Source organism: Rhinopithecus roxellana, chromosome 3 (genome assembly GCF_007565055.1).
Source record: "Rhinopithecus roxellana isolate Shanxi Qingling chromosome 3, ASM756505v1, whole genome shotgun sequence".
NCBI classification, from domain to species: domain Eukaryota; kingdom Metazoa; phylum Chordata; class Mammalia; order Primates; family Cercopithecidae; genus Rhinopithecus; species Rhinopithecus roxellana.
In genome coordinates, this window is record NC_044551.1 from 151,569,343 (window position 1) to 151,591,507 (window position 22,165).

The 22,165-nt window shown below is 41.5% G+C and overlaps 2 protein-coding genes across 5 annotated transcripts in view; both read left to right on the forward strand.

The window, feature by feature from the left end:
• The window catches only part of PCBD2 (pterin-4 alpha-carbinolamine dehydratase 2), a 59,083-nt gene extending 53,885 nt beyond the window's left edge, over positions 1–5,198 (forward strand). The window contains exon 5 of one of the 4 annotated variants that reach the window (XM_030927633.1): positions 5,071–5,198. The gene's annotated coding sequence lies outside the window, so the exon portion shown is untranslated. Of the gene's footprint in view, positions 1–4,285; positions 4,307–4,877; positions 4,933–5,070 lie in introns of those variants that run through there. The other 3 variants (XM_030927634.1, XM_030927632.1, XM_030927636.1) reach the window with 3 other exon arrangements.
• Positions 5,199–5,534: 336 nt separating this feature from the next.
• CATSPER3 (cation channel sperm associated 3) overlaps positions 5,535–22,165 on the forward strand; it is a 45,536-nt gene continuing 28,905 nt past the window's right edge. The window contains exons 1-2 of the mRNA XM_030927631.1: positions 5,535–5,638; positions 7,482–7,635. Of these exons, the coding sequence (XP_030783491.1) occupies positions 5,541–5,638; positions 7,482–7,635 (252 nt within the window). The 5' untranslated portion in view covers positions 5,535–5,540. The remainder of the gene's footprint in view (positions 5,639–7,481; positions 7,636–22,165) is intronic.

Here is a 22,165-nt window from a genome sequence, read left to right on the forward strand (position 1 = left end):
CGCCCGGCTAGTTTTTTGTATTCTTTAGTAGAGACGGGGTTTCACCATGTTAGCCAGGATGGTCTCGATCTCCTGACCTCGTGATCTGCCCGTCTCAGCCTCCCAAAGTGCTGGGATTACAGGCTTGAGCCACCGCACCTGGCCCCTATAACAATTCTTAGTTAATTTGGATTTTAGCTGCTGTTACTACTTAAATAATTAATTAGATTAAACAAGTCACAAAAATTGGATGAGCTATCTTGGTGTGTTTTCTTTACTTTTCTCTTTCAACAGAGAGTTGAAGGAGAGGACAAGTGTCTTGTCCGTGGCTTCCAGGAATGTGTGGCAATACAAGATTTACTGTTAGAACAGCCAACTCACCAGCTCATTATTTGACTTACTGAGTTAAGGAGGAACTAAGGGTGATTTTTTCCCCCATCATTTGCATGTTGTGACTCCTGAACTGAGGGTCTACAGCCACTGAAGCTAGAAGCTACTTGGGTATTATTCAATAGTGAGCTCTACTTACTCCATGTATCACTGACAGATATAAAAAGCAATATCAAGTAATCTATTATTTAGAAAGTATAATAGTGTTCTTTGAAGGAATTCAGGAATATACTACTAATGAGATTATGATGCAGATATATCCATCCATGAAGCATTTGTTAGTCCCTTGAAGCATCATGGTAGTGGAATTTAACACGGATCATTTTTGTAAACCCACCTCTCTTTAGGGGCCAGAGAAATCACTCTTTGTTACAGCAAGCAAACCTTTCCCTTTCCATGTCACCCTTGTCCCAAACCTGAGAAACATACGGGAACATGGCACAGAGGCTGAGCTCTCTGAAGCCAGTTCCTGGCTGGTTTTGCTGGCCAGGGAAAGGCAGGTGTGGTCAGTTGCCCTGTGGACATGCGGTGTGCAGGGAGAGAAGAGGGAAGAGAGCCACCCAGGCTCTCTGGCTGCCAGGGGATCCAGACTCTTAGCACTAGAACTTCTGTTTCTTAGCATTCTTTCAAGGGAAAAGATAAAGCTGTGTGTTTTTATAAGCTGTTTCCTATAGTGCAGATTTGGACTTTTATACAGTTTATTACCAAATATTTTTAGTTAAGTGCTTCAATTTGCAACATTTTAAAAAATTTTCTTTTGAGAATCATCACCTGGATTTACAGGAATTTTTTAAGCATGAAAAAATTTAAACATATTCAAAAGTACATGAATAATACACTGAAGCCTTATTTACAGATCACCCAGATATAAAAATTACCAAGATTTTGTCCCAGTTGCTTCATTTTCCCCATTTCCTTCTTTGCTGAAGTATTTAAAAGCAAATTCCAGATAGCTTATCATTTCACCCCATATCCTTCAGTAAGTTTCTATGGAAAATGTGACCATTTTCTTGTATAAACCACAGTACCTTTTTTTTTTTTTTTGAGAAGGAGTCTCACTCTGTTGCCCAGGCAGGAGTGCAATGCACAATCTTGGCTCACTGCAACCTCTGCCTCCCAGGTTCAAGCGATTCTCCTGCCTCAGCCCCCCAGGTAGCTGGGATTACAGGTGCGTGCCACCATGCCTGGCTAATTTTTTTTTTGTATCTTTAGTAGAGATGGGGTTTCATCATGTTGGCCAGGCTGGTCTCAAACTCCTGACCTCGTGATCTGCCCGCTTTGGCCTCCCAAAGTGCTGGGATTACAGGCGTGAGCCACAGCGCCTGGCCCACAGTACCATTTTTATACCTAACAAAGTGATTCCTTGGTACACTTAATACCTAGGCAAAATCAAATTGTCCTGAAGGTCATGAGTGTCTTTGGACAGTAATTTGGTTCTAATCCAGGATCTATATGAAGCCCACCCATTGCACCTGGTTGTTGTGTCTCTTTAGTCTCTCAATCTGGAGCAAGCTCCCCTCCCTTCCTCATTTCCCCGTGTAATTTATTTATTGTAAAAATTGGGTCAGTTGTGCTGTAGAATATTCTGCCTTCTGGATTTGTTTGTTTCTTTCTGCAGTGTCATTTAACTTGTTTTACTATACTCTAAAGAGAACCCTTTTCCTCTGTTTTGAGTGGAAGTCTCAGAGGCTAAACTTGATGTCTGTGTTAACATATGTCACATGTAGCACAGTGGAGAAAGCAGGATATGGCTCATAATTACAGTGGTGAGAATGATGTTGCTAGTTATCACCTACATGAGGGTTTGACATAGGTCTATGTTACGGGTCACTGCATCTGCTGGAACTCACAGACTTTACTATAGAGAATCAAAGATCCCATATCCAAAGTCTGTGGAAATGCTCATGGTGGTAAATTCCGACAGAATGAAACACCAAACTTGCTTCAAGTAACTCACGTTTCAACTTAAAAGAGACATTGTCAAAGTTGGAGGCCCCTAGGTTCCCGTCTGTTCCAAATCTTTGCGTGATGACAGTGGTTTCTCTGATGTGGTAAGCTTTGGCTTCCCTCTATTTTCTTTCTAAATGATCACTGGAGTAGAGAGGAGTTAAACAGACATGACCTATTACCTCTTGCATGACCTCCACAGATAGCAAACTGGGCCAACATGGTTGACGATGTCCTTTTCTACAATGAAGTTAATGAAAGTTCTGAAAATAATAGTTACTTTCTGACATTGATAGGATTTAGAAAACCTTTGGATAAATAGCTTAAGCATGGCTGTTTATGTTTTTGCTATAGACAAAAGGCAGCAGCATGTACATTGTATTTGGACACAAGCCTGCCTCCATTAATATATTAAACTATTGGACCACTAGGATTAGTAGGGAGCAGTCTGTACACTTTCTGATACAGCATTCAGAAACATTCTAGTTGGACTCTGTAGCTTTCAGTTTTGTAGTTATCAGCAAAATATCTGGAGCTGTAGTAGGGTTTGGCCATCATATGTGAGCTTTGTGTTTCAATGCCAGTTACTAGTAAATTAATGACACTGTCCAGAGGACTTAAGAGTCACCAAGCTGCTGCGCCTGCCAATGGCTGACTCTCCCTGGCTATCTGTGGCTGAGGTGGTGTTGCCCAGGTCATGCAGAGCATGAGCTGCTGCTCAAAGGGCACAGGAGATGGCCCTTGGGCTTCTCATCCTAGGATGCCCATGCTGCCCACCAATCCATGAGAAGATATGTATGATTTCAGTAGGCCCTGGATCAGCTTGTCTACCTGATTTCCTGTTTCTTTCCACTCACTCAGCTGGAGTTTCATTTTCAGACTAAAGTCTTCATCATTGGCTTCAGAAACAGCATTCATCTGTGGCTGTGCTGATGTAGTACACCAAGAACAACTGGGTTCTTCTCTGTCACTTTCAGTGGGCTACCTCCCCTCACATCTCCAAGCAGCATGAAATAATTCTTTACATTTTTAATCTCTTTTCTGTTTTTCCCTGAAGGTATGTTTCGGTGCTTAAAGAGGGAAGTCACAAAAGTGTACTACTGAGTTTCGTGGAGATGAAATCCTGTTGTGCCTAGCTACGTTGAGTGAGCACAGGGATCCCTGATGCCATTATTTTGTATATTCATACAGCACACACTTACTGAGGGCCTTCTGTGTGCCCTAGGGGATTGGGCACAGTGACATATCAGGGCAGGTGGAAACAGATGGAGAGCTGATGCGGGCTCTCTTGGAGCAGCTGCCCCAGGAGGCCCCTGTGGATGGATGTTGGGCAGGAGCCCTGAGACAGTGGGGGCATATAACTAAAGGATATAGCAGGAGTTATAGGAGGAGCTGATACCTGAGGGAAACAATGTAGAGGGAGAAGATGGGGCTAAAGTTTGAATTGTGGGGACATTAATCACAGTGATTCTTACAACTTTGCTGTTGATGATTTTAAACGGAGAAAATGAGTACATAAGATGTTATTTCCCAGTTCAGTATTGGGAAATATTGGTTGCCCACAAGACTATTTTCCTACCACGAATGGTCATATATACTTGGTGTAGAATACCAGGGACAGCAGAGATGGTGGGGCGGTTACTTCCTTTTCTTACAGCCCAAGAACTTTGTTGTCCAGGAAATTGACCAATTTAGCCACTGAACATTTAATTCAACACAGGGCTACCCAGATCCCACTGTCCCGATTTGCCCTGAAAGGCAAAGGAGTTAGGAGAAGGTGAGTGGGGAGAATATATTAATCCTGAGAGTTGAACAGAGCAAAAATCCCTATTACTTTTGTACTTAAAACATCTCTGCCTGATGGACTCACTCTTTATATCCTGTTTAGGTGGTTTATATGTGCACATCCCATCTCATGCTTGCAGTTAGCCAACTCAGGGTTTATACTGCCTCCTTTTTTTTTTTTTAGAGATGGGGTCTCATTTTGTCATGCAGACTGTAGTGCAGTGGTGTGATCACAGCTCACTGTAACCTCCAACTCCTGGACTCAAGTGATCCTCCCACCTCGGCTTCCCTGGTAGCTGAGACTTCAGGTGCCTGCCACCACACCCACCTAATTTTTATTATTTTTATTTTTTGTAGAGACAGTCTCACTATGTTGCCCAGGCTGGTCTTGAACTCCTGGGCTCAAGTGACCCTTCTGCCTCAGCCTCCCATGGCTAATTTTTATTTCCTTTTTTTTTTGACACGGAGTTTTGCTTTTGTCACCCAGGCTGGAGTACAATGGCACGATCTCAGCTCACTGCAGTCTCCACCTCCTGGGCTCAAGTGATTCTCCAGCCTCAGCCTCCTGAGTAGCTGGGATTACAGGCACTTGCCACCATGCCTGGCTAATTTTTGTAATTTTTTTAGTAGAGACGGGGTTTCACCATGTTGGCCAGGCTAGTCTTGAACTCCTGACCTCAAGTGATCTGCCTGCCTCGGCCTCCCAAAGTGCTGGGATTATAGGCGTGAACCACTGTGCCTCGCTGCTAATATTTATTTCTTTTTTTTTTTTTCAGAGGCAGGGATCTCACTATGTTGCCCAGGCTGATCTCAAACTCCTAGCCTCAAGTGATCCTCCCACCGTAGCCTCCCAAGTTGCTGGGATTATAAGTGTGAGCCACTGTCCCTACCTCAATATTACCTTCTTTACTTCTCTTATTTTCTTTTGTTCTAAGTCAAACTCATCACAATCTTTTCTTGTCCTTCCAGGTGTTTCCAGTGCTGTGCCCTGGATGTGCTCTCTTTCCCTTAGAGCCCAGAGAACTTGCTTTTCCCCCTTATATGACCCTTAACCTTTTCTAACACATTATTAAGGGCCTGTGTCTATCAGCTGGGGGCACTTCTTGAAGTGAGGGCCTTTGTGTGGTCTGTTTCTAGTGAATTCCAGCTTTAACCCAGAGCCTCGTGATTGCTGGGTGCCCATAGCCTTCTTGCTGAATGGAGGCACAATCTCCTTGGGAAGAGAGAATCCATGATAGACCCACTTGGGAGCTCCCCACTTCAGGTGCCTGCAGACTGGTGATGCAACCGAATGCCCAAGAGTGACCTCATAAAGCAAGGATTCCCTTCGTGGCCCCTTCTCTGCTGCCTCTCAGAATCCAGACGCTAAGGAAAATCCCTAAGCAGAGATTTTTTGTTGGATGCCAAAAGCAAGGAATAGAAGTTGAAAAATTTGGAAAATGTCTCAACACCGTCACCAGAGGCAGTCGAGAGTCATTTCTAGTTCACCAGTTGATACTACATCGGTGGGATTTTGCCCAACATTCAAGAAATTTAAGTAAATATTATCTGTCTCTGTTGCCTGTTAAGAAATGTGCAAGTGGAAGTGTGAGGGCAGGGTGTCAGCGTTCTCTCAGCCTTTTCCCTCAGACACTTAAAAATAAGTTGCATGTCCTTAACAATCTGGAGTCTGTGATTGGTGAGGTTCGCATACTGTTATGTGCCTTGTAGACTTGAATGACCAGTTTGACCCATTTTGTCCTTTTCTATTGTGACTGTTAGATAATCTGAAGGCTTTTCTCTTTTTTTGTAATAGACCCCATCTGAAATCAGATAATGAAAATTACATATCTTGATATATTAGAAAAGTATATACATTCTGGCCGGGTGCGGTGGCTCACACCTGTAATCCCCGCACTTTGGGAGGCTGGGGTGGATCACTTGAGGTCAGGAGTTTGAGACCAGCCTGGCCGACATGATGAAACCCCATCTCCACTAAAAATATACAAATTAGCTGGGAGTGATGGTGTGAACCTGTGGCCCTAGCTACTCAGGATGCTGAGGCAGGAGAATCGCTTGGGGGGACAGAGGTTGCAGTGAGCCGAGATTGCACCACTGCACTCCAGCCTGGGTGACAGAGCGAGACTCTATCTCAAAAAAAAAAAGAATGAAAAGAAAAGTATATATATTCTATATTTTTTAACTATTATGAGAATGAATATATCATTTGTAACATATAATGGGAAACAGTAATACGTACTCTTTGAGAAAAATTGCAAAGCACAGATAAATGGAAATAAACAGGAAAAAGAATCACCTATAACCTCACCATCCATAGACAGACACTGTTAAAATTTTGGCATGTTTCCTGCTGATTTTTTTCTACCTGCTGATTTTGTACAGGTGAGATAATTTTGAACAGAGAATTTTTTATCTTTGATTTTTGTGTTTTGCTGCACACAAAAACAAAACAAGATATAAAAATGGATCATAAATATTTTTCTAAATCCTGAAAAATACATAGACATATTTTAGTGCCTGTATTTCACGGGATGGACATACCATAATTTACTTACCCAGTCCTTTTTGTTAGATGTTTAAATTGTTTTCAGGCTTCTCAGTACTGGAAATAATACTGAGATAGACATTTTTAGTTGAAGTTATTTCATTTCAGGTTATATTCTCTTGGGTCAGAGAATGAATGGTTCTAAGGCTTTTCAAAAAGAGCTGGTCAGTTTTTATGCCTCTGGAAGTTTTTAAGAGTGCTTAATCATGCTACACTGTTGCCAGCATTAGATCTTATCATGTTTAAGTCTTTGCTAATTTTATAAATAAAAATAATGGTTTTACTTTGCATCTCCCTGGTTAGTATTGCTATAAAACATATTTGGAGAAGTTTATTGGTCTTTGGTATTTATTTCACAAATAGATTGTGTGCCCATTTTCTCTTGGGGTGTTCAGTTTTTTTATTGATGTGAGCATGTGTATGGATGATTATTTGATGATTATCAGTTTTGCTTAATAGACTGGCAATATTTAGTCTTGCTCACACTGTGTTCCCAGTGCCTACTATATTGCTTGGTATGTAGTTGCCACTCAATAAAGATTTGTTGAGTAAATGAAGATGACGCTTTGTTTTGCTGGAGAAGGCGTGGTGACCATTCTTTTTCAGAGGTCCAGGGAGAGGGAACTAAGTAACTGAGTGGGGACAGAGCATCCATGATCATCATATGTATGTCAGTGGTCATTGATTCAACATTTCATTGCTATTTAAAAGTATATGTAAATTTATATTCGTACAAGGGAGAAAGCAGAGCCTTGTCCCTACAAAAAGGTATGCATTATGTGGGGATCTAGCTCTGTTGTGCTGTAACCGTACTTCATATTCAACTTTTTGACAGGAGGAAAGATGATGAGTGTCGGGCATTTGTGAAGAGAGTCATAATGAGCCGTTTCTTTAAGATAATTATGATTAGCACTGTCACATCGAATGGCTTTTTTATGGCCTTGTGGACCAGTTATGACATAAGATACCGCTTGTTCAGACTTCTAGAGGTAAGCAGACAAAATGGGTCCATTTTCTTATTTTTTAAAACATGCTTTATTTCTGGAAACATTATAAGATTTTTTATTTTTTATTTATTTTATTTTATTTTTCCCGAGACAGAGTCTTGCTTTGTCAGGCTGGAGTCCAGTGGCGTGATCTCGACTCACTGCAACCTCCACCTCCACCTCCCAGGTTCAAGCTTTTCCTCTGCCTCAGCCTCCCGAATAGCTGGGACTACAGGCATATGCCACCACGCCCAGCTAATTTTTGTATTTTCGGTAGAGACGGGGTTTCATCATGTTGGCCAGGATGGTCTTGATCTCTTGACCTCGTGATCCACGTGCCTCAGCCTCCCAAAGTGCTGGGATTACAGGCGTGAGCCACTGTGCCCGGCCCATTATAAGATTTTTAAGGTATTTTGCTTCAAGAAATTTCCCATAGAATTCTAAAAATACTCTCAGATCTGGGAAGAGGGTGGCAAGAGCAGCAGTGGTGACATGGTGGGGTTTTTTTTTTTTTTTTTTTTTTTGAGACGGAGTCTTGCCCTGTTGCCCAAGCTGGAGTGCAATGGTGCTATCTTGGCTCACTGCAACCTCTGCCTCCCAGGTTCAAGCAATTCTCCTGCCTCAGCTGACTGAGTAGCTGGGATCACGGGCACACACCACCAAGCTTGGGTACTTTTTGTGTTTTTAGTAGAGACAGGGTCTTGCCATGTTGCCCAGGATGGTCTTGAACTCCTGACCTCAAGTGATCTGCCCGCCTTGGGCTCCCAAAGTACTGGGATTACAGGCATAAGCCACCGCGCCTGGCCAGTGACATGGTTTGTAAGTCTCCTTGAATCTCCTCTCAGAAACAGAGCAAGCCTGGGCAACAAAGTGGAACTCCCATCTCTCTTTTTTTTTTGAGACGGAGTCTCGCTCTGTCGTCCAGGCTGGAGTGCAGTGGCGCAGTCTCGACTCACTGCAAGCTCTGCCTCCCGCGTTCACGCCATTCTCCTGCCTCAGCCTCCCGAGTAGCTGGGATTACAGGCGCCTGCCACAATGCCCGGCTAATTTTTTGTATTTTTAGTAGAGACGGGGTTTAACTGTGTTAGCCAGGATGGTCTCGATCTCCTGACCTCATGATCCGCCCGCCTCGGCCTCCCAAAGTGCTGGGATTACAGGCGTTAGCCACCGCGCCCGGCCCCTCCCATCTCTATTAAAAAAAATAAAAGTTGGGCATGATAGTGCATACCTTGAGTCCCAGCTACTCTAGAGGCTGAGGTGGGAGAATTGCTTGAGCCTGGGAGTTCGAGGCTGCGGTAAACTGTGATTGCACCACTGCACTCTGGCCTTGGCAACAGAGTGAGACCTTGTCCCAAACAACCGACCAAAAAAACCCAGAGCAACTAGGTAGCAAAGCCATGAACCCATAGGCAGCATTTATGACAAAACTAGGTAGTTTCCTTACTACAAGCCACAAGAACTGAATAGTATTAACAACCTCTGTGGGGGAAGAAACAGAGGGAAGCCATTATTTTTTCATCAGAAAGTGTGATGGGCTGATGTGAGAACAGCATTTGATATCAGGAACGGTACTGCCTAATCCAATACTGGGCTAGATCAAGAGGTTCTGGTAATTTTTGAAGGGGCTAGAGCAGCAAATGGTATGAAGTTTCAAAGCGGACCAGCTAGAGGTCTTTTTAAAGATAGGATTCCACAGTTAGGATAAATATTGGAAATGGAATAAAATTTGAGCAGGTTAGAGACATAGACATGAAAGAAGAGAAGGTTCAGATAAAATTGGAGGAGGATCCAGGATACCTCAAAAATCAAGCTACTGCATTTTTAAATACAACACAAAAGCAGAAGAATGAGCTCAGTGAGGTTAGAACCACATAAGCTTCTAAAAGATCAAGAAAACAGATTTTATGTAAAACACACAATAGAAAAGGATTGATGCTGCTATAGTTGTTTTTAGGAAAAAAAAGGGTTGAAATAAAGTTTCATACAAAATTACTGTAAGAAAAACGAGAATAAGGTAGAGAATAATCCCCTTATACAGGCGGAGCATCCTGAATTTGAAAATCTTAAACCTGAAATACTCCAAAATACGAAACATTCTGAGCACTGACATGACACTCAAAGGAAATGCTTACTGGAGCATTTTAGATTTCGGATTTTCAGATGTGAGTTGCTCAACTGGTAAAGATAATGCGAATATTCCAAAATCCAAAAAAAATTTGAAATCCAAAACACTTTTGTTCCCAAGCATTTCAGATAAGAGACACTTAACCCATAGATAATTAAAGCCCACCACAAAGACATGCCTACAAAACAGGGAAAGACTAGCGTATGATTTTAAAACAAGCCAGATGTTTAAGAAAGTGATACAAGATAGGAAAGAATAGAAGTGAAAAGACAAAACTCAGGAAAGAATTAGAAATAAAAGAACACTTTCAAGAATAAAGACTAAAATAGACTAAGCAATTAATTGCAACAGATAATAACTTAAGAGAAATATAGGATTAAATGTATGAAATTTTTTAAATCAATAAGAAATGAAGAGATGAAAAGGTTTCAAGAGAAAATGATGAACATCGAACATGGGGGAAAAAAAATCCAGCATAAGGACAATAGGAGCCCCTGAATTTGAAGCAAAACAGAAACAAAGCAAAGGAGCAGAACAAACGCTGACAAACGCTGACATCTATAATCCAAGAAAAGTTACCTGAAGCAAAAGATTTGGAACTAGGTGTTGAAAGAGCACGCATTGCATACCTGAGAATATAGACTTTGAACAATAAACACCGAAACATATTCTAGTAAAATTATTGGATTTTAAAGGAAAGAGGGGGTGAAGGAAACTACATATCAAGGCAGTGTGGCTTATAAGAGGACAGTTACTTATCATCAGACTTTGCTATGGTAATATGCCAAAAGAAAAGAGAGTTACATATTTAAGATACTTCAGCAAAGAAAATGTAAACCAAGAATTTTAGATCAGAAAAATTGACTTGCAAGTATAAAGGACACAGACAAATTCATCAATATTCAAAAACTTGGGGAGTATTGTTTCTATGAGCCTTTCCGTAGTAATTTACTAAAGAATAAGTTTCAGCCAACCAAAATGACTAGAGAAGCATCAATGTTAGGACTGAAGATGAGCATTAAATATGTAGTTATTTGTAGAACTAATATTAATTGTAGTTCAGTAGAGAGAATATAGTATATAATGAGTATATCCTCTGACAGTGAAGTTAAGAGTATGACTAAAAAATGGGAGACAATGGGAAAGCCAATATAAAAAGTTTCAAAATCATTTTCAGTAATCAACTTAGTGGCAACACTATTAGTAGTGTTATTCTGAGACTCGTATGTTTGTAATACAGGATAAGGCAATTGAGTAATTATGGGACAGTTTATTTCTGTCACCTCCTGTGTTCTTAAGAACCAGGATACTCATGGAAGAGGGAACCCAGGGCTTCTTTGAGAAATAACCAATTCCAGGTCTAGGGCAGGAGGTACATGAGATGAGCCAGGATTATCTTGTCATAGACATAGCAAGGAAGCTATCAAAGACTACTGGGGTCATGTCGAAAGTCTCAAGAGACTGTGTGAAGAGTCCTACTGGTCAAAGATGGGACAGTTTGAGCTCCAATAAGAATAGTGATTGCCATGTATTGAAACTCATCAAATAATCTGTGAGGTTATACTGTTGGCCAAAGATGGGACAGTTTGAACTCCAATAAGAATAATAATTGCCATGTATTGAAAGTCATCAAATAATCTGTGAGGTTATAATGATACCCCAAAACAAACTGTCCACTTTTGGAGGATGACAAGGAGCTAATAATCCTTTATCTTGATAATTAGTAAATTAAGGGAAAGAGTCAAGCATTACAGACCTTATGTGAACTGCAGTACTGAGTAAGCATATAGTAGGTGAAAGGAAACATCTTTTTATAGATGTGTCCTCCTTAATAAATGAAAAAGAAATGATAGAATATCACAGTTTTTCAACGCCCAAGGAAGTGATTGATCTAGGCACTGAGCATCAATGGCTGCTACCATCATAAAAAGATAGACAACCAGAAATTATGTGCCATCTATAAAAGAACAGCACCTCTAATCTTGCCAAAGAGTTCAGGAAATATGGAGGCCAGAGGGATATGCTGAACTGTACCATGAGCGTGCACTCAGCAAAATCCAGACTGGGAAATTTTACAAGTCAAACTCCCAAGGTTCTTTAACAGATAAATTGTAAGGAAAGAAAAAGGAATGGGGGAATTAAAAGATACACCAAAATTTTAAAAATTTATAAAATGGCACGACTACTTATTAGTTCTAGGGATACATACATGAATTTCTATCTATAAAGAAATACAGGGAATTAATTACTATAAAATTTGGATAGTGGTTAATTTTGGGGGGAGGGAGGGAGTTGTAATTGGGATGTGGGGCACATGAGGGGCTTCTGGGATGGCAGAGTTCTATTTCTTGACCTAGGTGGTAGTTACAGGGATATTGGCCTTGAAATAATTTATTAGGCTATATATTTGTTCATGTGGTTCTATATATGTGTTTATTTTGCAATAAAAAGGTTAAATATATACTTTTCTTAACTTCCTTTAGGATAAATAACAAATTTCCTTCTTGGGGATGAAAAGGTTAGCATAAACTTAGTGTGGTATCAGAGGCAGTCGAGGTGGTGGGATACCACAATTAATGCTTAAAATGTGTCAGATCCACTCGGCACCACTTCTGTTAACATGTTGGTATGGCAGTGAATTCCACACTACAAATCCAGAGATTGGCCATGGTCTGCGGAACATCACGTTAGGTATGATGGCAGGGGTCAGGGAAAGAGACAAATTGAGGAGCCTAAATCTTCTGATTGCCCTCCTGAGGCCATAAGGGTCACTAAGCATGTATCCTGGTTTAGGGACCTGGTTTGCAAGCCTAGGAGATGTTCTGTGATGTGCAGACTTTGGGGTCATACAGATTTGGGTTCAAGCCCCAGCTTCCTACCTTATTACTAACTGTGAGAATTTGGACAAGTTACTTAAGCTCTCTGTGGTTTGTCTGTAACATTTGTAAAATGATATAATTAATATACAACTTACGGGGTGGTGGTGCAGCCATTGAAAATAACATGTATGAAAGCCCCTGGTTAACTGTGAAACTGAGAAATTATTAACACTTCTGGGAACTCCACTGAAGGTGCAGGGAAAGATGTGAGAGAGCCCTGATCTCTCACCTCTGGCTAACCTTGAGGCTCTGTGCAAACAGGAAATGAAGGCTGAGGCAGAGTGGTAAGTTGCTAGAGCATTGAACATGTGCCCCCACAGAGCCCCCTTGGCAAGAGGCTTACTGATTTCAGCCATTTAAGAAAATTTCTGTCCAATTATTAGTAGGCCATTAAATTGAACAGAAACCTTGGTGGCCACACATGACAAAGAATATAGACTTTACAGAATCAGTTCAGGAAAGTCAATTTAAGAAAGAAAAGAAAAAAGAACAGCAACAACAAACCCTGGGGAGAGGGGAGGGTATGATTTCGGAGTTGCGACATTATATTATGTAAAATGTTCAGTTTTCAACAACAAAATCATGAGACATGCAAAGAAACAAGAGTGTATGGCTTATACACAAGAAGAAGAAAAGCAATTAATGGGCTGGACGCAGTGGCTCATGCCTGTAATCCCAGCACATTGGGAGGCCGAGGCAGGTGGATCACCTGAGTTCAGGAGTTTGAGACCAGCCTAGCCAACATGGTGAAACCCCATCTCTACTAAAAATACAAAAATTAGTTGGGTGTGGTGGTGGGCACTTATAATCCCAGCTACTTGGGAGGCTGAGGCACGAGAATCTCTTGAACCCGGGAGGCAGAGGTTGCAGTGAGCCAAGATTGCACCACTGCACTCCAGTCTGGGCGACAGAGTGAGACTCTGTCTCAAAAAAAAAAAAAAAAAAAAAAAAATCCTTGAAGAAGCTCATTTGTTGGAATTATTAGTCAAAAAGTTTAAAGCAACTGGGCAACTATGGCTTACGTCTGTAATTTTGGGAGGCTAAAGTGGGAGGATTGCTTGAGCCCAGGAGTTCAAGACCAACCTGCCCACATAGGGAGACCCCCATCTCTACAAAAAATTTAAAAATTAGCTTGTCTGGTGGTGCATGCTTGTGGTCCCACCTACTTGGGAGGCTGAGGTGGGAGGATTGCTTAATCCTAGGAGGTTGAGGCTTCAGTGAGCCATGATCATGCCACTGTACTCCAGCTTAGGTGACAGAGCAAAACCATCTCAAAACAACAACAATAACAACAAACAGCCCCCCAAATCCAGGTATTATAAATATGTTCAAGGAACTAAAGAAAATCATATCTAAAGAATTAAAGGAAAATATGAGAACAGTGTCTTGCCAAACAGAGAATATGAATAAACAGATATAAATGATTAAAAATAGTTAAATAGAAATTATGTAGTTGAAAAATACAATAATAGAAATGAAAAATTCGCTAGAGGAACTTATCAGCAGATCTGAGCTGTTTGAAGAAAAAATCAACAGGAAAATAGATCAACTGAGATTCTCCAATCTGAGGAACAGAAAAAAAGAATGAATAAAAATGTGAACAGAGACTTGTAGGACATCATCAAACATAAAAACATACATGTAATACATGTCCCAGAAGGAGTAGGAGAGAAAGGGCAGAAGGAATATGTGAAGAAATAACGGGCAGAAACTTCCCAAATTTGATGAAAGACATTAATCTCCACATCCAAGAAGATCAATGAACTCCAAGTAGGATAAACTCAGAGATCCACACCTAGACACATCATATTCAAACTGTTGAAAGACAAAGACAAAAAGAGAATTTGAGGCCACCAACATATCACAGAAAAGAAATCCTCTGTAAGATTAACAGCTGATTTCTTACCGGAAACCATGGCAGCCAGAGGCAGTGGGATGTCATAAAGTGCTGCAAAAAAAGAGTATCAATCAAAAGTTCTACATCTAGAAAAACTATCCTTCAAAAATGAAAGAGGGGTGTGATGTCAGTGAAAATGGCAGAGTAGGTAACTCCAAGGTTTGTCTATCCAGAGAAACATCTAAAAAAAGGAGCAAGAACTGCCAGAGCTCCGGAAAATAGCCAAAGGTCTATAGCAACCCAGTGAATACTGAATCAAGAAAGGAGCAAATTCAGAAATGTAGGAAAGCTTATAAAAAAGACAAAAAAAAAAAAAAAAAAAAAAAAAAAGAGGAAAGCACAGGCAACATAGTGAGACCCAGTCTCTCTGGGGAAAAAACAACAACAAAAACAACAACAAAAACAAAAAAATAGGCATGGTGCCATGTGCCTATAGTCCCAGGTACTCAGGAGGCTGAGGCAGGAGGATTGCTTGAGCTCAGGAGGTCAAGGCTGTAGTAAGCCATGATTGCACCGCTGTGCTCCCACCTGGGTGACAGAGTGAGATATTGTCTCTTAAAAAAAAAAAAAAAAAAAAGACAACAAATGCTGGTGAGGATGTGGAGAAAGGGGAGCTCATATACATTGTTGGCAGGAATGTAAATTAGTACAGCTGTTATGGACAACATTAGGGAGGTTCCTCAGTAAATTAGAACTACCATATGATTCAACAATCCTACTACTGAGGAGTATATAGCCAAAGAAAATGAAATCTGTATATTGAAGAGGTATCTGCGATCCCATGTTTATTGTAACACTGTTCAAAATAGCCAAGATATGGAATCAACCTAAGTGTTCATCAGTGGATGAATGGATTTTAAAATGTGCTATATATACATAATAGAATACTATTCATACATAACAAAGAACAAAATCCTGTCATTTACAGCAACATGGATGAACTTAGAAGACATTATGTTAAGTGAAATAAGCCAAGCACAGAAGAACAAACACTACATGATCTCACTCATGTGGAATCTAAAAAAGTTGACTCATAGAGGTAGTATATTAGTTAGTTTTTGCATTGCTATAAAGAAATACCCGAGGCTGGGTAATTTATAAATGAAAGAGGTTTTATTTTGGCTCATGGTTCTGCAGGCTGTACAGGAAACATACTACCAGCATCGGCTTCTGGTGATGCTGGCACCAGATGCTTGGGAGGATTGCTTGAGCCTGAGTGATGATCTGTGATCACACCTCTGCACTCCAGCCTGGGTGACAGAGCAACACCCCATACCAAAACAACAAAAATAAAACCCCAGCACCACCACCGCCCCCCACACCCCCACCAAAAACCCAAGGTCAGTTCTGTTGCCTCTGGAACTAAGGAACAGGGTTTCACATTGGGAATGTAAGCTGGTGCAAGGGGTGAGCTCCCAGGGCCTTGGGGAGCTCAACCCCAGTGGCTTCCAGGGTGCACTCCCTGTGTGCTCTCAGGGGTTGGAGTTGAGTACCTGCAACTTTTCCAGGTTTAGGATGCAAGCTGCCCATGGCTCTATCATTTTTGGGTCTGGAGAGCAGTGGGTCCTTTCCCACAGCTCCACTAGGCAGTGTCGTAGTGGAGACTCTGTGTGGGGGCTCTAGCCCCACATTTCCTCTTTGCACTGCTTTAGTAAAGGTTCTCTGTGAGGACTCTGGCCTTGTAGCAGGCTTCTGCCTGGACACCTGGGCTTTCTTATACATCCTCTGAAATCTAGGGGAAAGCTGCTAAACCTCCTTCACTCTTGCATTCCCTAAGCCCACAGACTTAACACCATGTGGAAGCCACCAAGGCTTGCAGCAGCTTGTGCTCTCCAAAGTCATGGCCCCAGCAATATGGGTTCCAGAGCAGACTTTATTTGAGCTAAGACGAGCTGGAGAAGCCAGAATGTGGGGAGCAGTGTCCCAAGGCTGCTCAGGGCAGCAGGACCCTGGACCTGACCCCAGAAATCATTCAGTCCTCTTAGGCCCCTGGGCCTGTTATGAGAGGGGCTGCCTCGATCTCTGAAATGCCTTCAGGGCCTTTTCCCCATTGTCTTGGATATTAGCACTTGGCTCTGTTTTTGTCATGCTAATCTCTCTAGCAAATGGTTGCTTCATAGCCTGCTTGAATTTCCATCCTGATAGGGCTTTCTCTGTCTCTGCAAAATGGCCAGTCTGCAAATTGTCCAGACTTTTATACTGTGCTTCCCTTTTAAATATAAGTTCCAACTTTAACCTCTTCTTTGCTCCCATATCTGATCAAAGGCTGTTAGAAGCAGCCAGGACACATCTTGAACATTTTGCTGCTTAGAAATTTCTTCTGCTAAATTCCCTAAGTCATCACTCTTATGTTAGCCTTCCACAAAGCCCTAGGATATGGAAACAATGCAAACGAGTTCTTTGCTAAGGGATAACAAGGGTGACCTTTATTGTAGTTCTCAATAGATTCTACATTTCCATCTGAGACCTCATCAGTCTGGGCTTCACTGTCCATATTTTTATCAGCATTTTTGTCACAACCATTTAACCAGTCTCTAAGAGGTTCCAAACTTTTCCTCATCTTCCTGACTTCTGAGACTTCCAAGCTCTTCCATGCTCCCTGTTATCTAGTTCCAAAGCTGCTTCCACATTTTCAGGTATCTTTATATCAGTACCACACTTCTGGTACCATTTTTCCCATATTAGTCAGTTTTTGTGTTGCTGAGGTAAAGAACTATGAGGTAAAGAAATACCTGAGGCTGAGTAATTTATAAAGAAAAGAGGTTGTATTTTGGCTCATGGTTCTGCAGACTATATAGGAAGTATGGTGCTGGCATCTGGTTCTGGTGAGGGTCCCAGGAAGCTTACATGGTAGAAGGCAAAGGGGAGCCAGCATGTCACATGGTGAGAGAGAGAGCAAGAGAGAGAGGGGGGAACTGCCACACACTATTAAACAACCAGATCTCATGTGAACTCAGAGTGAGAACTCACCTATCACTGATGGAATGGTGCTAAACTATTCATGAGGAATCTGCTCCCATGATCCAGTCAACTCCTGCTAGGCCCCATCTCCAAAATTGGGAACCACATTTCAACATGAGATTGGGAGGAGACGAACATCCAAACCATATTATGTGAATAGTGGTTGCTAAAGGCTGGGAAGAGTAGGGAGGAAGCAGAGGAGGAGAGGTTGGTTAATGAGGTACAAAGTTACAGATAGGAGGAATTAATTTTGGTGTTCTGCACAATAGGGTGATGATATTTAGCAATATGCATTGTATACTTCAAAATAGCTAGAAGAGAGGACTTTGAATGTTCTTATCACAAAGAAATGATGTGTTTGAGGTGATGAATATGCTAATTACCCTGATTTGACATTACACATTGTATATATGTATTGAAACATCATACTGTACCCCATAAATACAATTATTATATGTCAGTTAAAAACAAAATAGAAGTTAAAAAACAAAACACAATCTATTAAAAAAACGGATTGCAAACATTATACTTAATGATGAGAAACTTGATGCCTTCCTACTAAGATCAGGAACAAGAAAAGGATGTCTACTTTCACCACTCCTATTTAACATCATACTGGAAGTCATGGCTAATGCAGTAAAACAAGAAAAAGAAATAAACATGTAAAGACTGCAAAGGAAGAAATAAAACTGTCTTTGTCCACATACATATTTTAAAAGTTGGGAAAGTTTTGTTATATTTTCACTTGCCTTGTCCACTCCCCTCCCCAGCATGGTGATGATCCTGAAGACAGCAGCTCACATTCCTAATGTAGAACCCTGGTCCTTGGTTCCAGAGCAGACCTTACTTGTTTGTTGAGATGGGGTCTTGCTCTGTTGCCCAGGCTGGAGTGCAGAGGCATGATCACAGATCTTTGCAGCCTCAGCTGCTTGGGCTCAAGCAGTCCTCCCACCTCAGCCTCCTGAGTAGCTGGGATCACAGGCATGCACCATCATGCCCAGCTAATTTTTGTATGTTTTGTAGAGATAGGGTCTCGCTATGCTGCCCAGGCTGGTCTCAGACTCCTGGGCTCAAGTGATCTACCCACCTTGGATCTCCCAACAGTCATGAGCCACCATGCACTAACCCAGACCTTGTTCTTAAGGAATTGTATTGGTCCATTTTGACCTGAGAGCCAGTCAAAGGACTGACAGAAGTTGACTGCTTTTGTTTCGCCTAGCTTGGAATTTTCTCAAAGCAGAAAGGTGGCTATGGAGAGGGAATTTCTTACAAACATTAAAAGGCATATGAACAGTCTATTGCTGCCTGGGACAAAAAAAGTTAAAGCAAACAACGGACATACTAAAGTGTAGGAAGAAAGACCTAGAAGGGAGATTCTTTGGATAAGTAGGACATTGAGAAGCTCCTGTGTATATGGAGGAATTTAGAAAGCATTCATGCTCAGGGCAGGATAAATGTTTCAAAAAGACCTAAGATCTCAAGATTTCAACTTTAGCTGATCTTTAGGCTCAGTAAAAACGGGAAGTTAGGGGTATTGTGGAGTTGTAAATGGCTTTGCTAAGCACTGAAAGAGTACCCCAACACAGAACCAATCTAAAAAAACTAGGAGAACTTTTCTTCCTCCCTCCCTCCCTCATTTCCCAACCTTCCCTCCCTCCTTTCCTACCCTTCCCTCCCTTTCTTCTTTCTTTTTGAGACAAGGTCTTACTCTGTGGCCTAGAGTGAACTGATATGATCATAGCTCACTGCAGCCTTAAACTCCTGGACTTAAGGGATCCTCCTATCTCAGCCTGCTGAGTAGCTAGGACTACAGACATATATCACCACGCCCAGCTAACTTTTAAATTTTTTGTAGTGATGGGCTCTCACTATGTTGCCTAGACTGACCTTGAACTCCTGGCCTCAAGAGATCCTCCTGCCTGGGCCTCCCAAAGCACTGGGGTTACAGGCATGAACCACCATGCCTAGCCTGTCTTTTTCCTTTCCTTTTTCTATCCTCTCCTTTATTCTCCTTTCTTTCTCTTTTTTTCTTTCCCCCCTCCCTCCCTCCCTCCTTCCTCTCTTCCTTCCTTCCCTCCCCCCTTCCCTCCTTACTTTCCTCCTTTCTTTTTTTCTTTCTTTTTTTTTTTTTTTTTTTTTTTTGAGGTGGAGTCTTGCTCTGTTGCCAGGCTGGGGTACTGTGGCGTGATCTTGGCTCACTACAACCTCCAGCTCCCTGGTTCAAATGATTTTCCTGCCTCAGCCTCCCGAGTAGCTGGGATTACAGGCATGCACTGCCATATCCAGCTAATTTTTGTATTTTTAGTAGAGACGGGGTTTCACCATGTTGGCCAGGATGGTCTCAATCTTCTGACCTTGTGATCCTCCCGCCTCAGCCTCCCAAAGTGCTGGGATTACAGGCGTGAGCCACCACTCTTGGCCCCTTTCCTCCTTTCTTTATCAGACAGGGTCTCACGCTGTTGCCTGGGTTTGGGTGCAGTGACTTGATTATAGCTCAATCAGCCTTAAACCCTTGGACTCAAAAGATCCCCATGTGTCAGCCTCCTGAGTAGCTAGGACTACATGCATACACCACCATGTCCAGCTAATTAAATTTTTTTTTTGTAGTTATGGTATCTCACTGTGTTGCCCAGGCTGCCCTCAAACTCCTGGCCTCAAGAGATTCTCCTGCCTTGGCCTCCCAAAGCACTGGGATTCAGGCATGAGTTACAGTGCCTGGCCTTTCTCTCTCTCTCTCTTGCTCTCTTTTTCTTATTTCTCTTTATTTTTCCTTTTTCTGTCTTCCTCTTTCCTCCCTTCCTTATTTTGTTTCTTCTTTCCCTCTTCTTCCCTCCGTTTTTCCCCCCAAACCCTCTGTATCTCCCTTTTTTCCTTTCTTTTTTCCTTCTTTCTTTTTGCTTGAGACATTTAAGAAAATCTCTGTTGGCTGGGCATGGTGGCTCATGTCTGTGGTCACAGCACTTTGGGAGGCCAAGGCAGGCAGATCACTTGAGGTCACGAGTTCGAGACCAGCTTGGCCAAAATGGGTGAAACCCTGTCTCTACTAAAAATACAAAAAAAATTAGCCAGGCATGAAGTAATCCCAGTTACTCAGGAGGCTGAGGTAGAAGAATTGCTTGAAGCTGGGAGGCAGAGGTTGCAGTGAGTTGAAATTATGCCATGCACTCCAGCCTGGGTGACAGAGTGAGACTCCATCTAAAAAAATAGATAGAAAGAAAATCCCTGTCAAAACACTAGTTGACCAGAAAGTAAAGGAATAGAGACTTCAGAGATCACACACAACAAAGAATATAGTTCTTTGCAAAAATAGTTTAGAAAAGTCATTAAACAAGTAAATACTACTCACATAAAGCAACAAAAATAAATCGTGAGGAGGGGGAAGAATTTGATTTCCAGACTTACCACATTGCAATATTTAAAACATTTAGTTTTCAACAAAATATTATAAAGCAATCAAAGAAACAAAGATGTATGACTTACACACAGGCTAAATGAACAGAAACTCTTCCGTTCCGTTCAATGACTGAGGAAACCCAGTCATTGGAATTACTAGACAAAGGCTTTAAAAACAAATGCTCAAAGAGGCCAGGTGCAGTGGCTCATGCCTGTAATCACAGCAATTTGGGAGGCTGAGGTGGGTGGATCACTTGAGGTCAGGAGTTCAAGACCAGCCTGGCCAATGTAGTGAAACGTTGCCTCTACTAAAAATACAAAAATCAGCTGGACTTGGTGGCAGGGGCCTGTATTCCCCGCTACTCGGGAGACTGAGGCAGGAGAATTGCCTGAACCCAGGAGGTGGAGGTTATCTAGGGGCATTCAATAACAGATTTGAGTAGGTAGAAGAAAGAATTGGTAAACTTGAAGACAGGTCAATTGAGCTTGTTCAGTTTGAGAAGCAGAAAGAAAAAATATTGAGGACAAATGAACAGAGCCTATGAGAACTGTGGGACACCATAAAACATACTAACATACACAGAATAGGGGTTCCAGAAGGAGAGGAGAAAATGAGGCAGAAAGAATGTTTAAAGAAATAGTGACCCCAAATCCCCAAATTTGATGAGAGACATGAATATATACATCCAGAAATTCCAATGAATTCCAAAAAGGAGAAACATAAAAAGAGCCACACTAAGACATATAATAAAACTGTCGAAAGCCAAAAATAAAGTGAGAATCTTGAAAGCAGCAAGGGATAAGCAAGTTGTCACATACAAGAAACCTCAATAAGATCAACAGCTGATTTCTCTTCAGAAACTTGGGGGGCCAAAACACAGTGAAATGCCATGTTTAAAATATAAAAGAAAAAATACTGTCAATGAGAAATGCCATATTCGGCAAAATTATCCTTCAAAAATGAAGGGGAAGTAAAGACTTCCAGATAAACAAAAATGAGAGGGTTTGTTGCTAGTAAATCTGCCCTCAAAAAAGTGGTGAAAGTAGCTTTGAAGGTGGAAATGAACAAGATAGTAACTTGAACTCATACAAAGAAATAAAGAACTCGGGTAAGGCAGCTACATCGGTAAATACAAAAGCTAGTGTTATTGTATATTTTGGTTTGTAACTCTTTTTAAAAATATATGACTTAAAATTCCAGTGTTATAGTTAATGGGCACACGTGTTTGAAGGAGTAGTTTATAATCACAAAAACATGAAGGGGGAGAGATGAAGCTG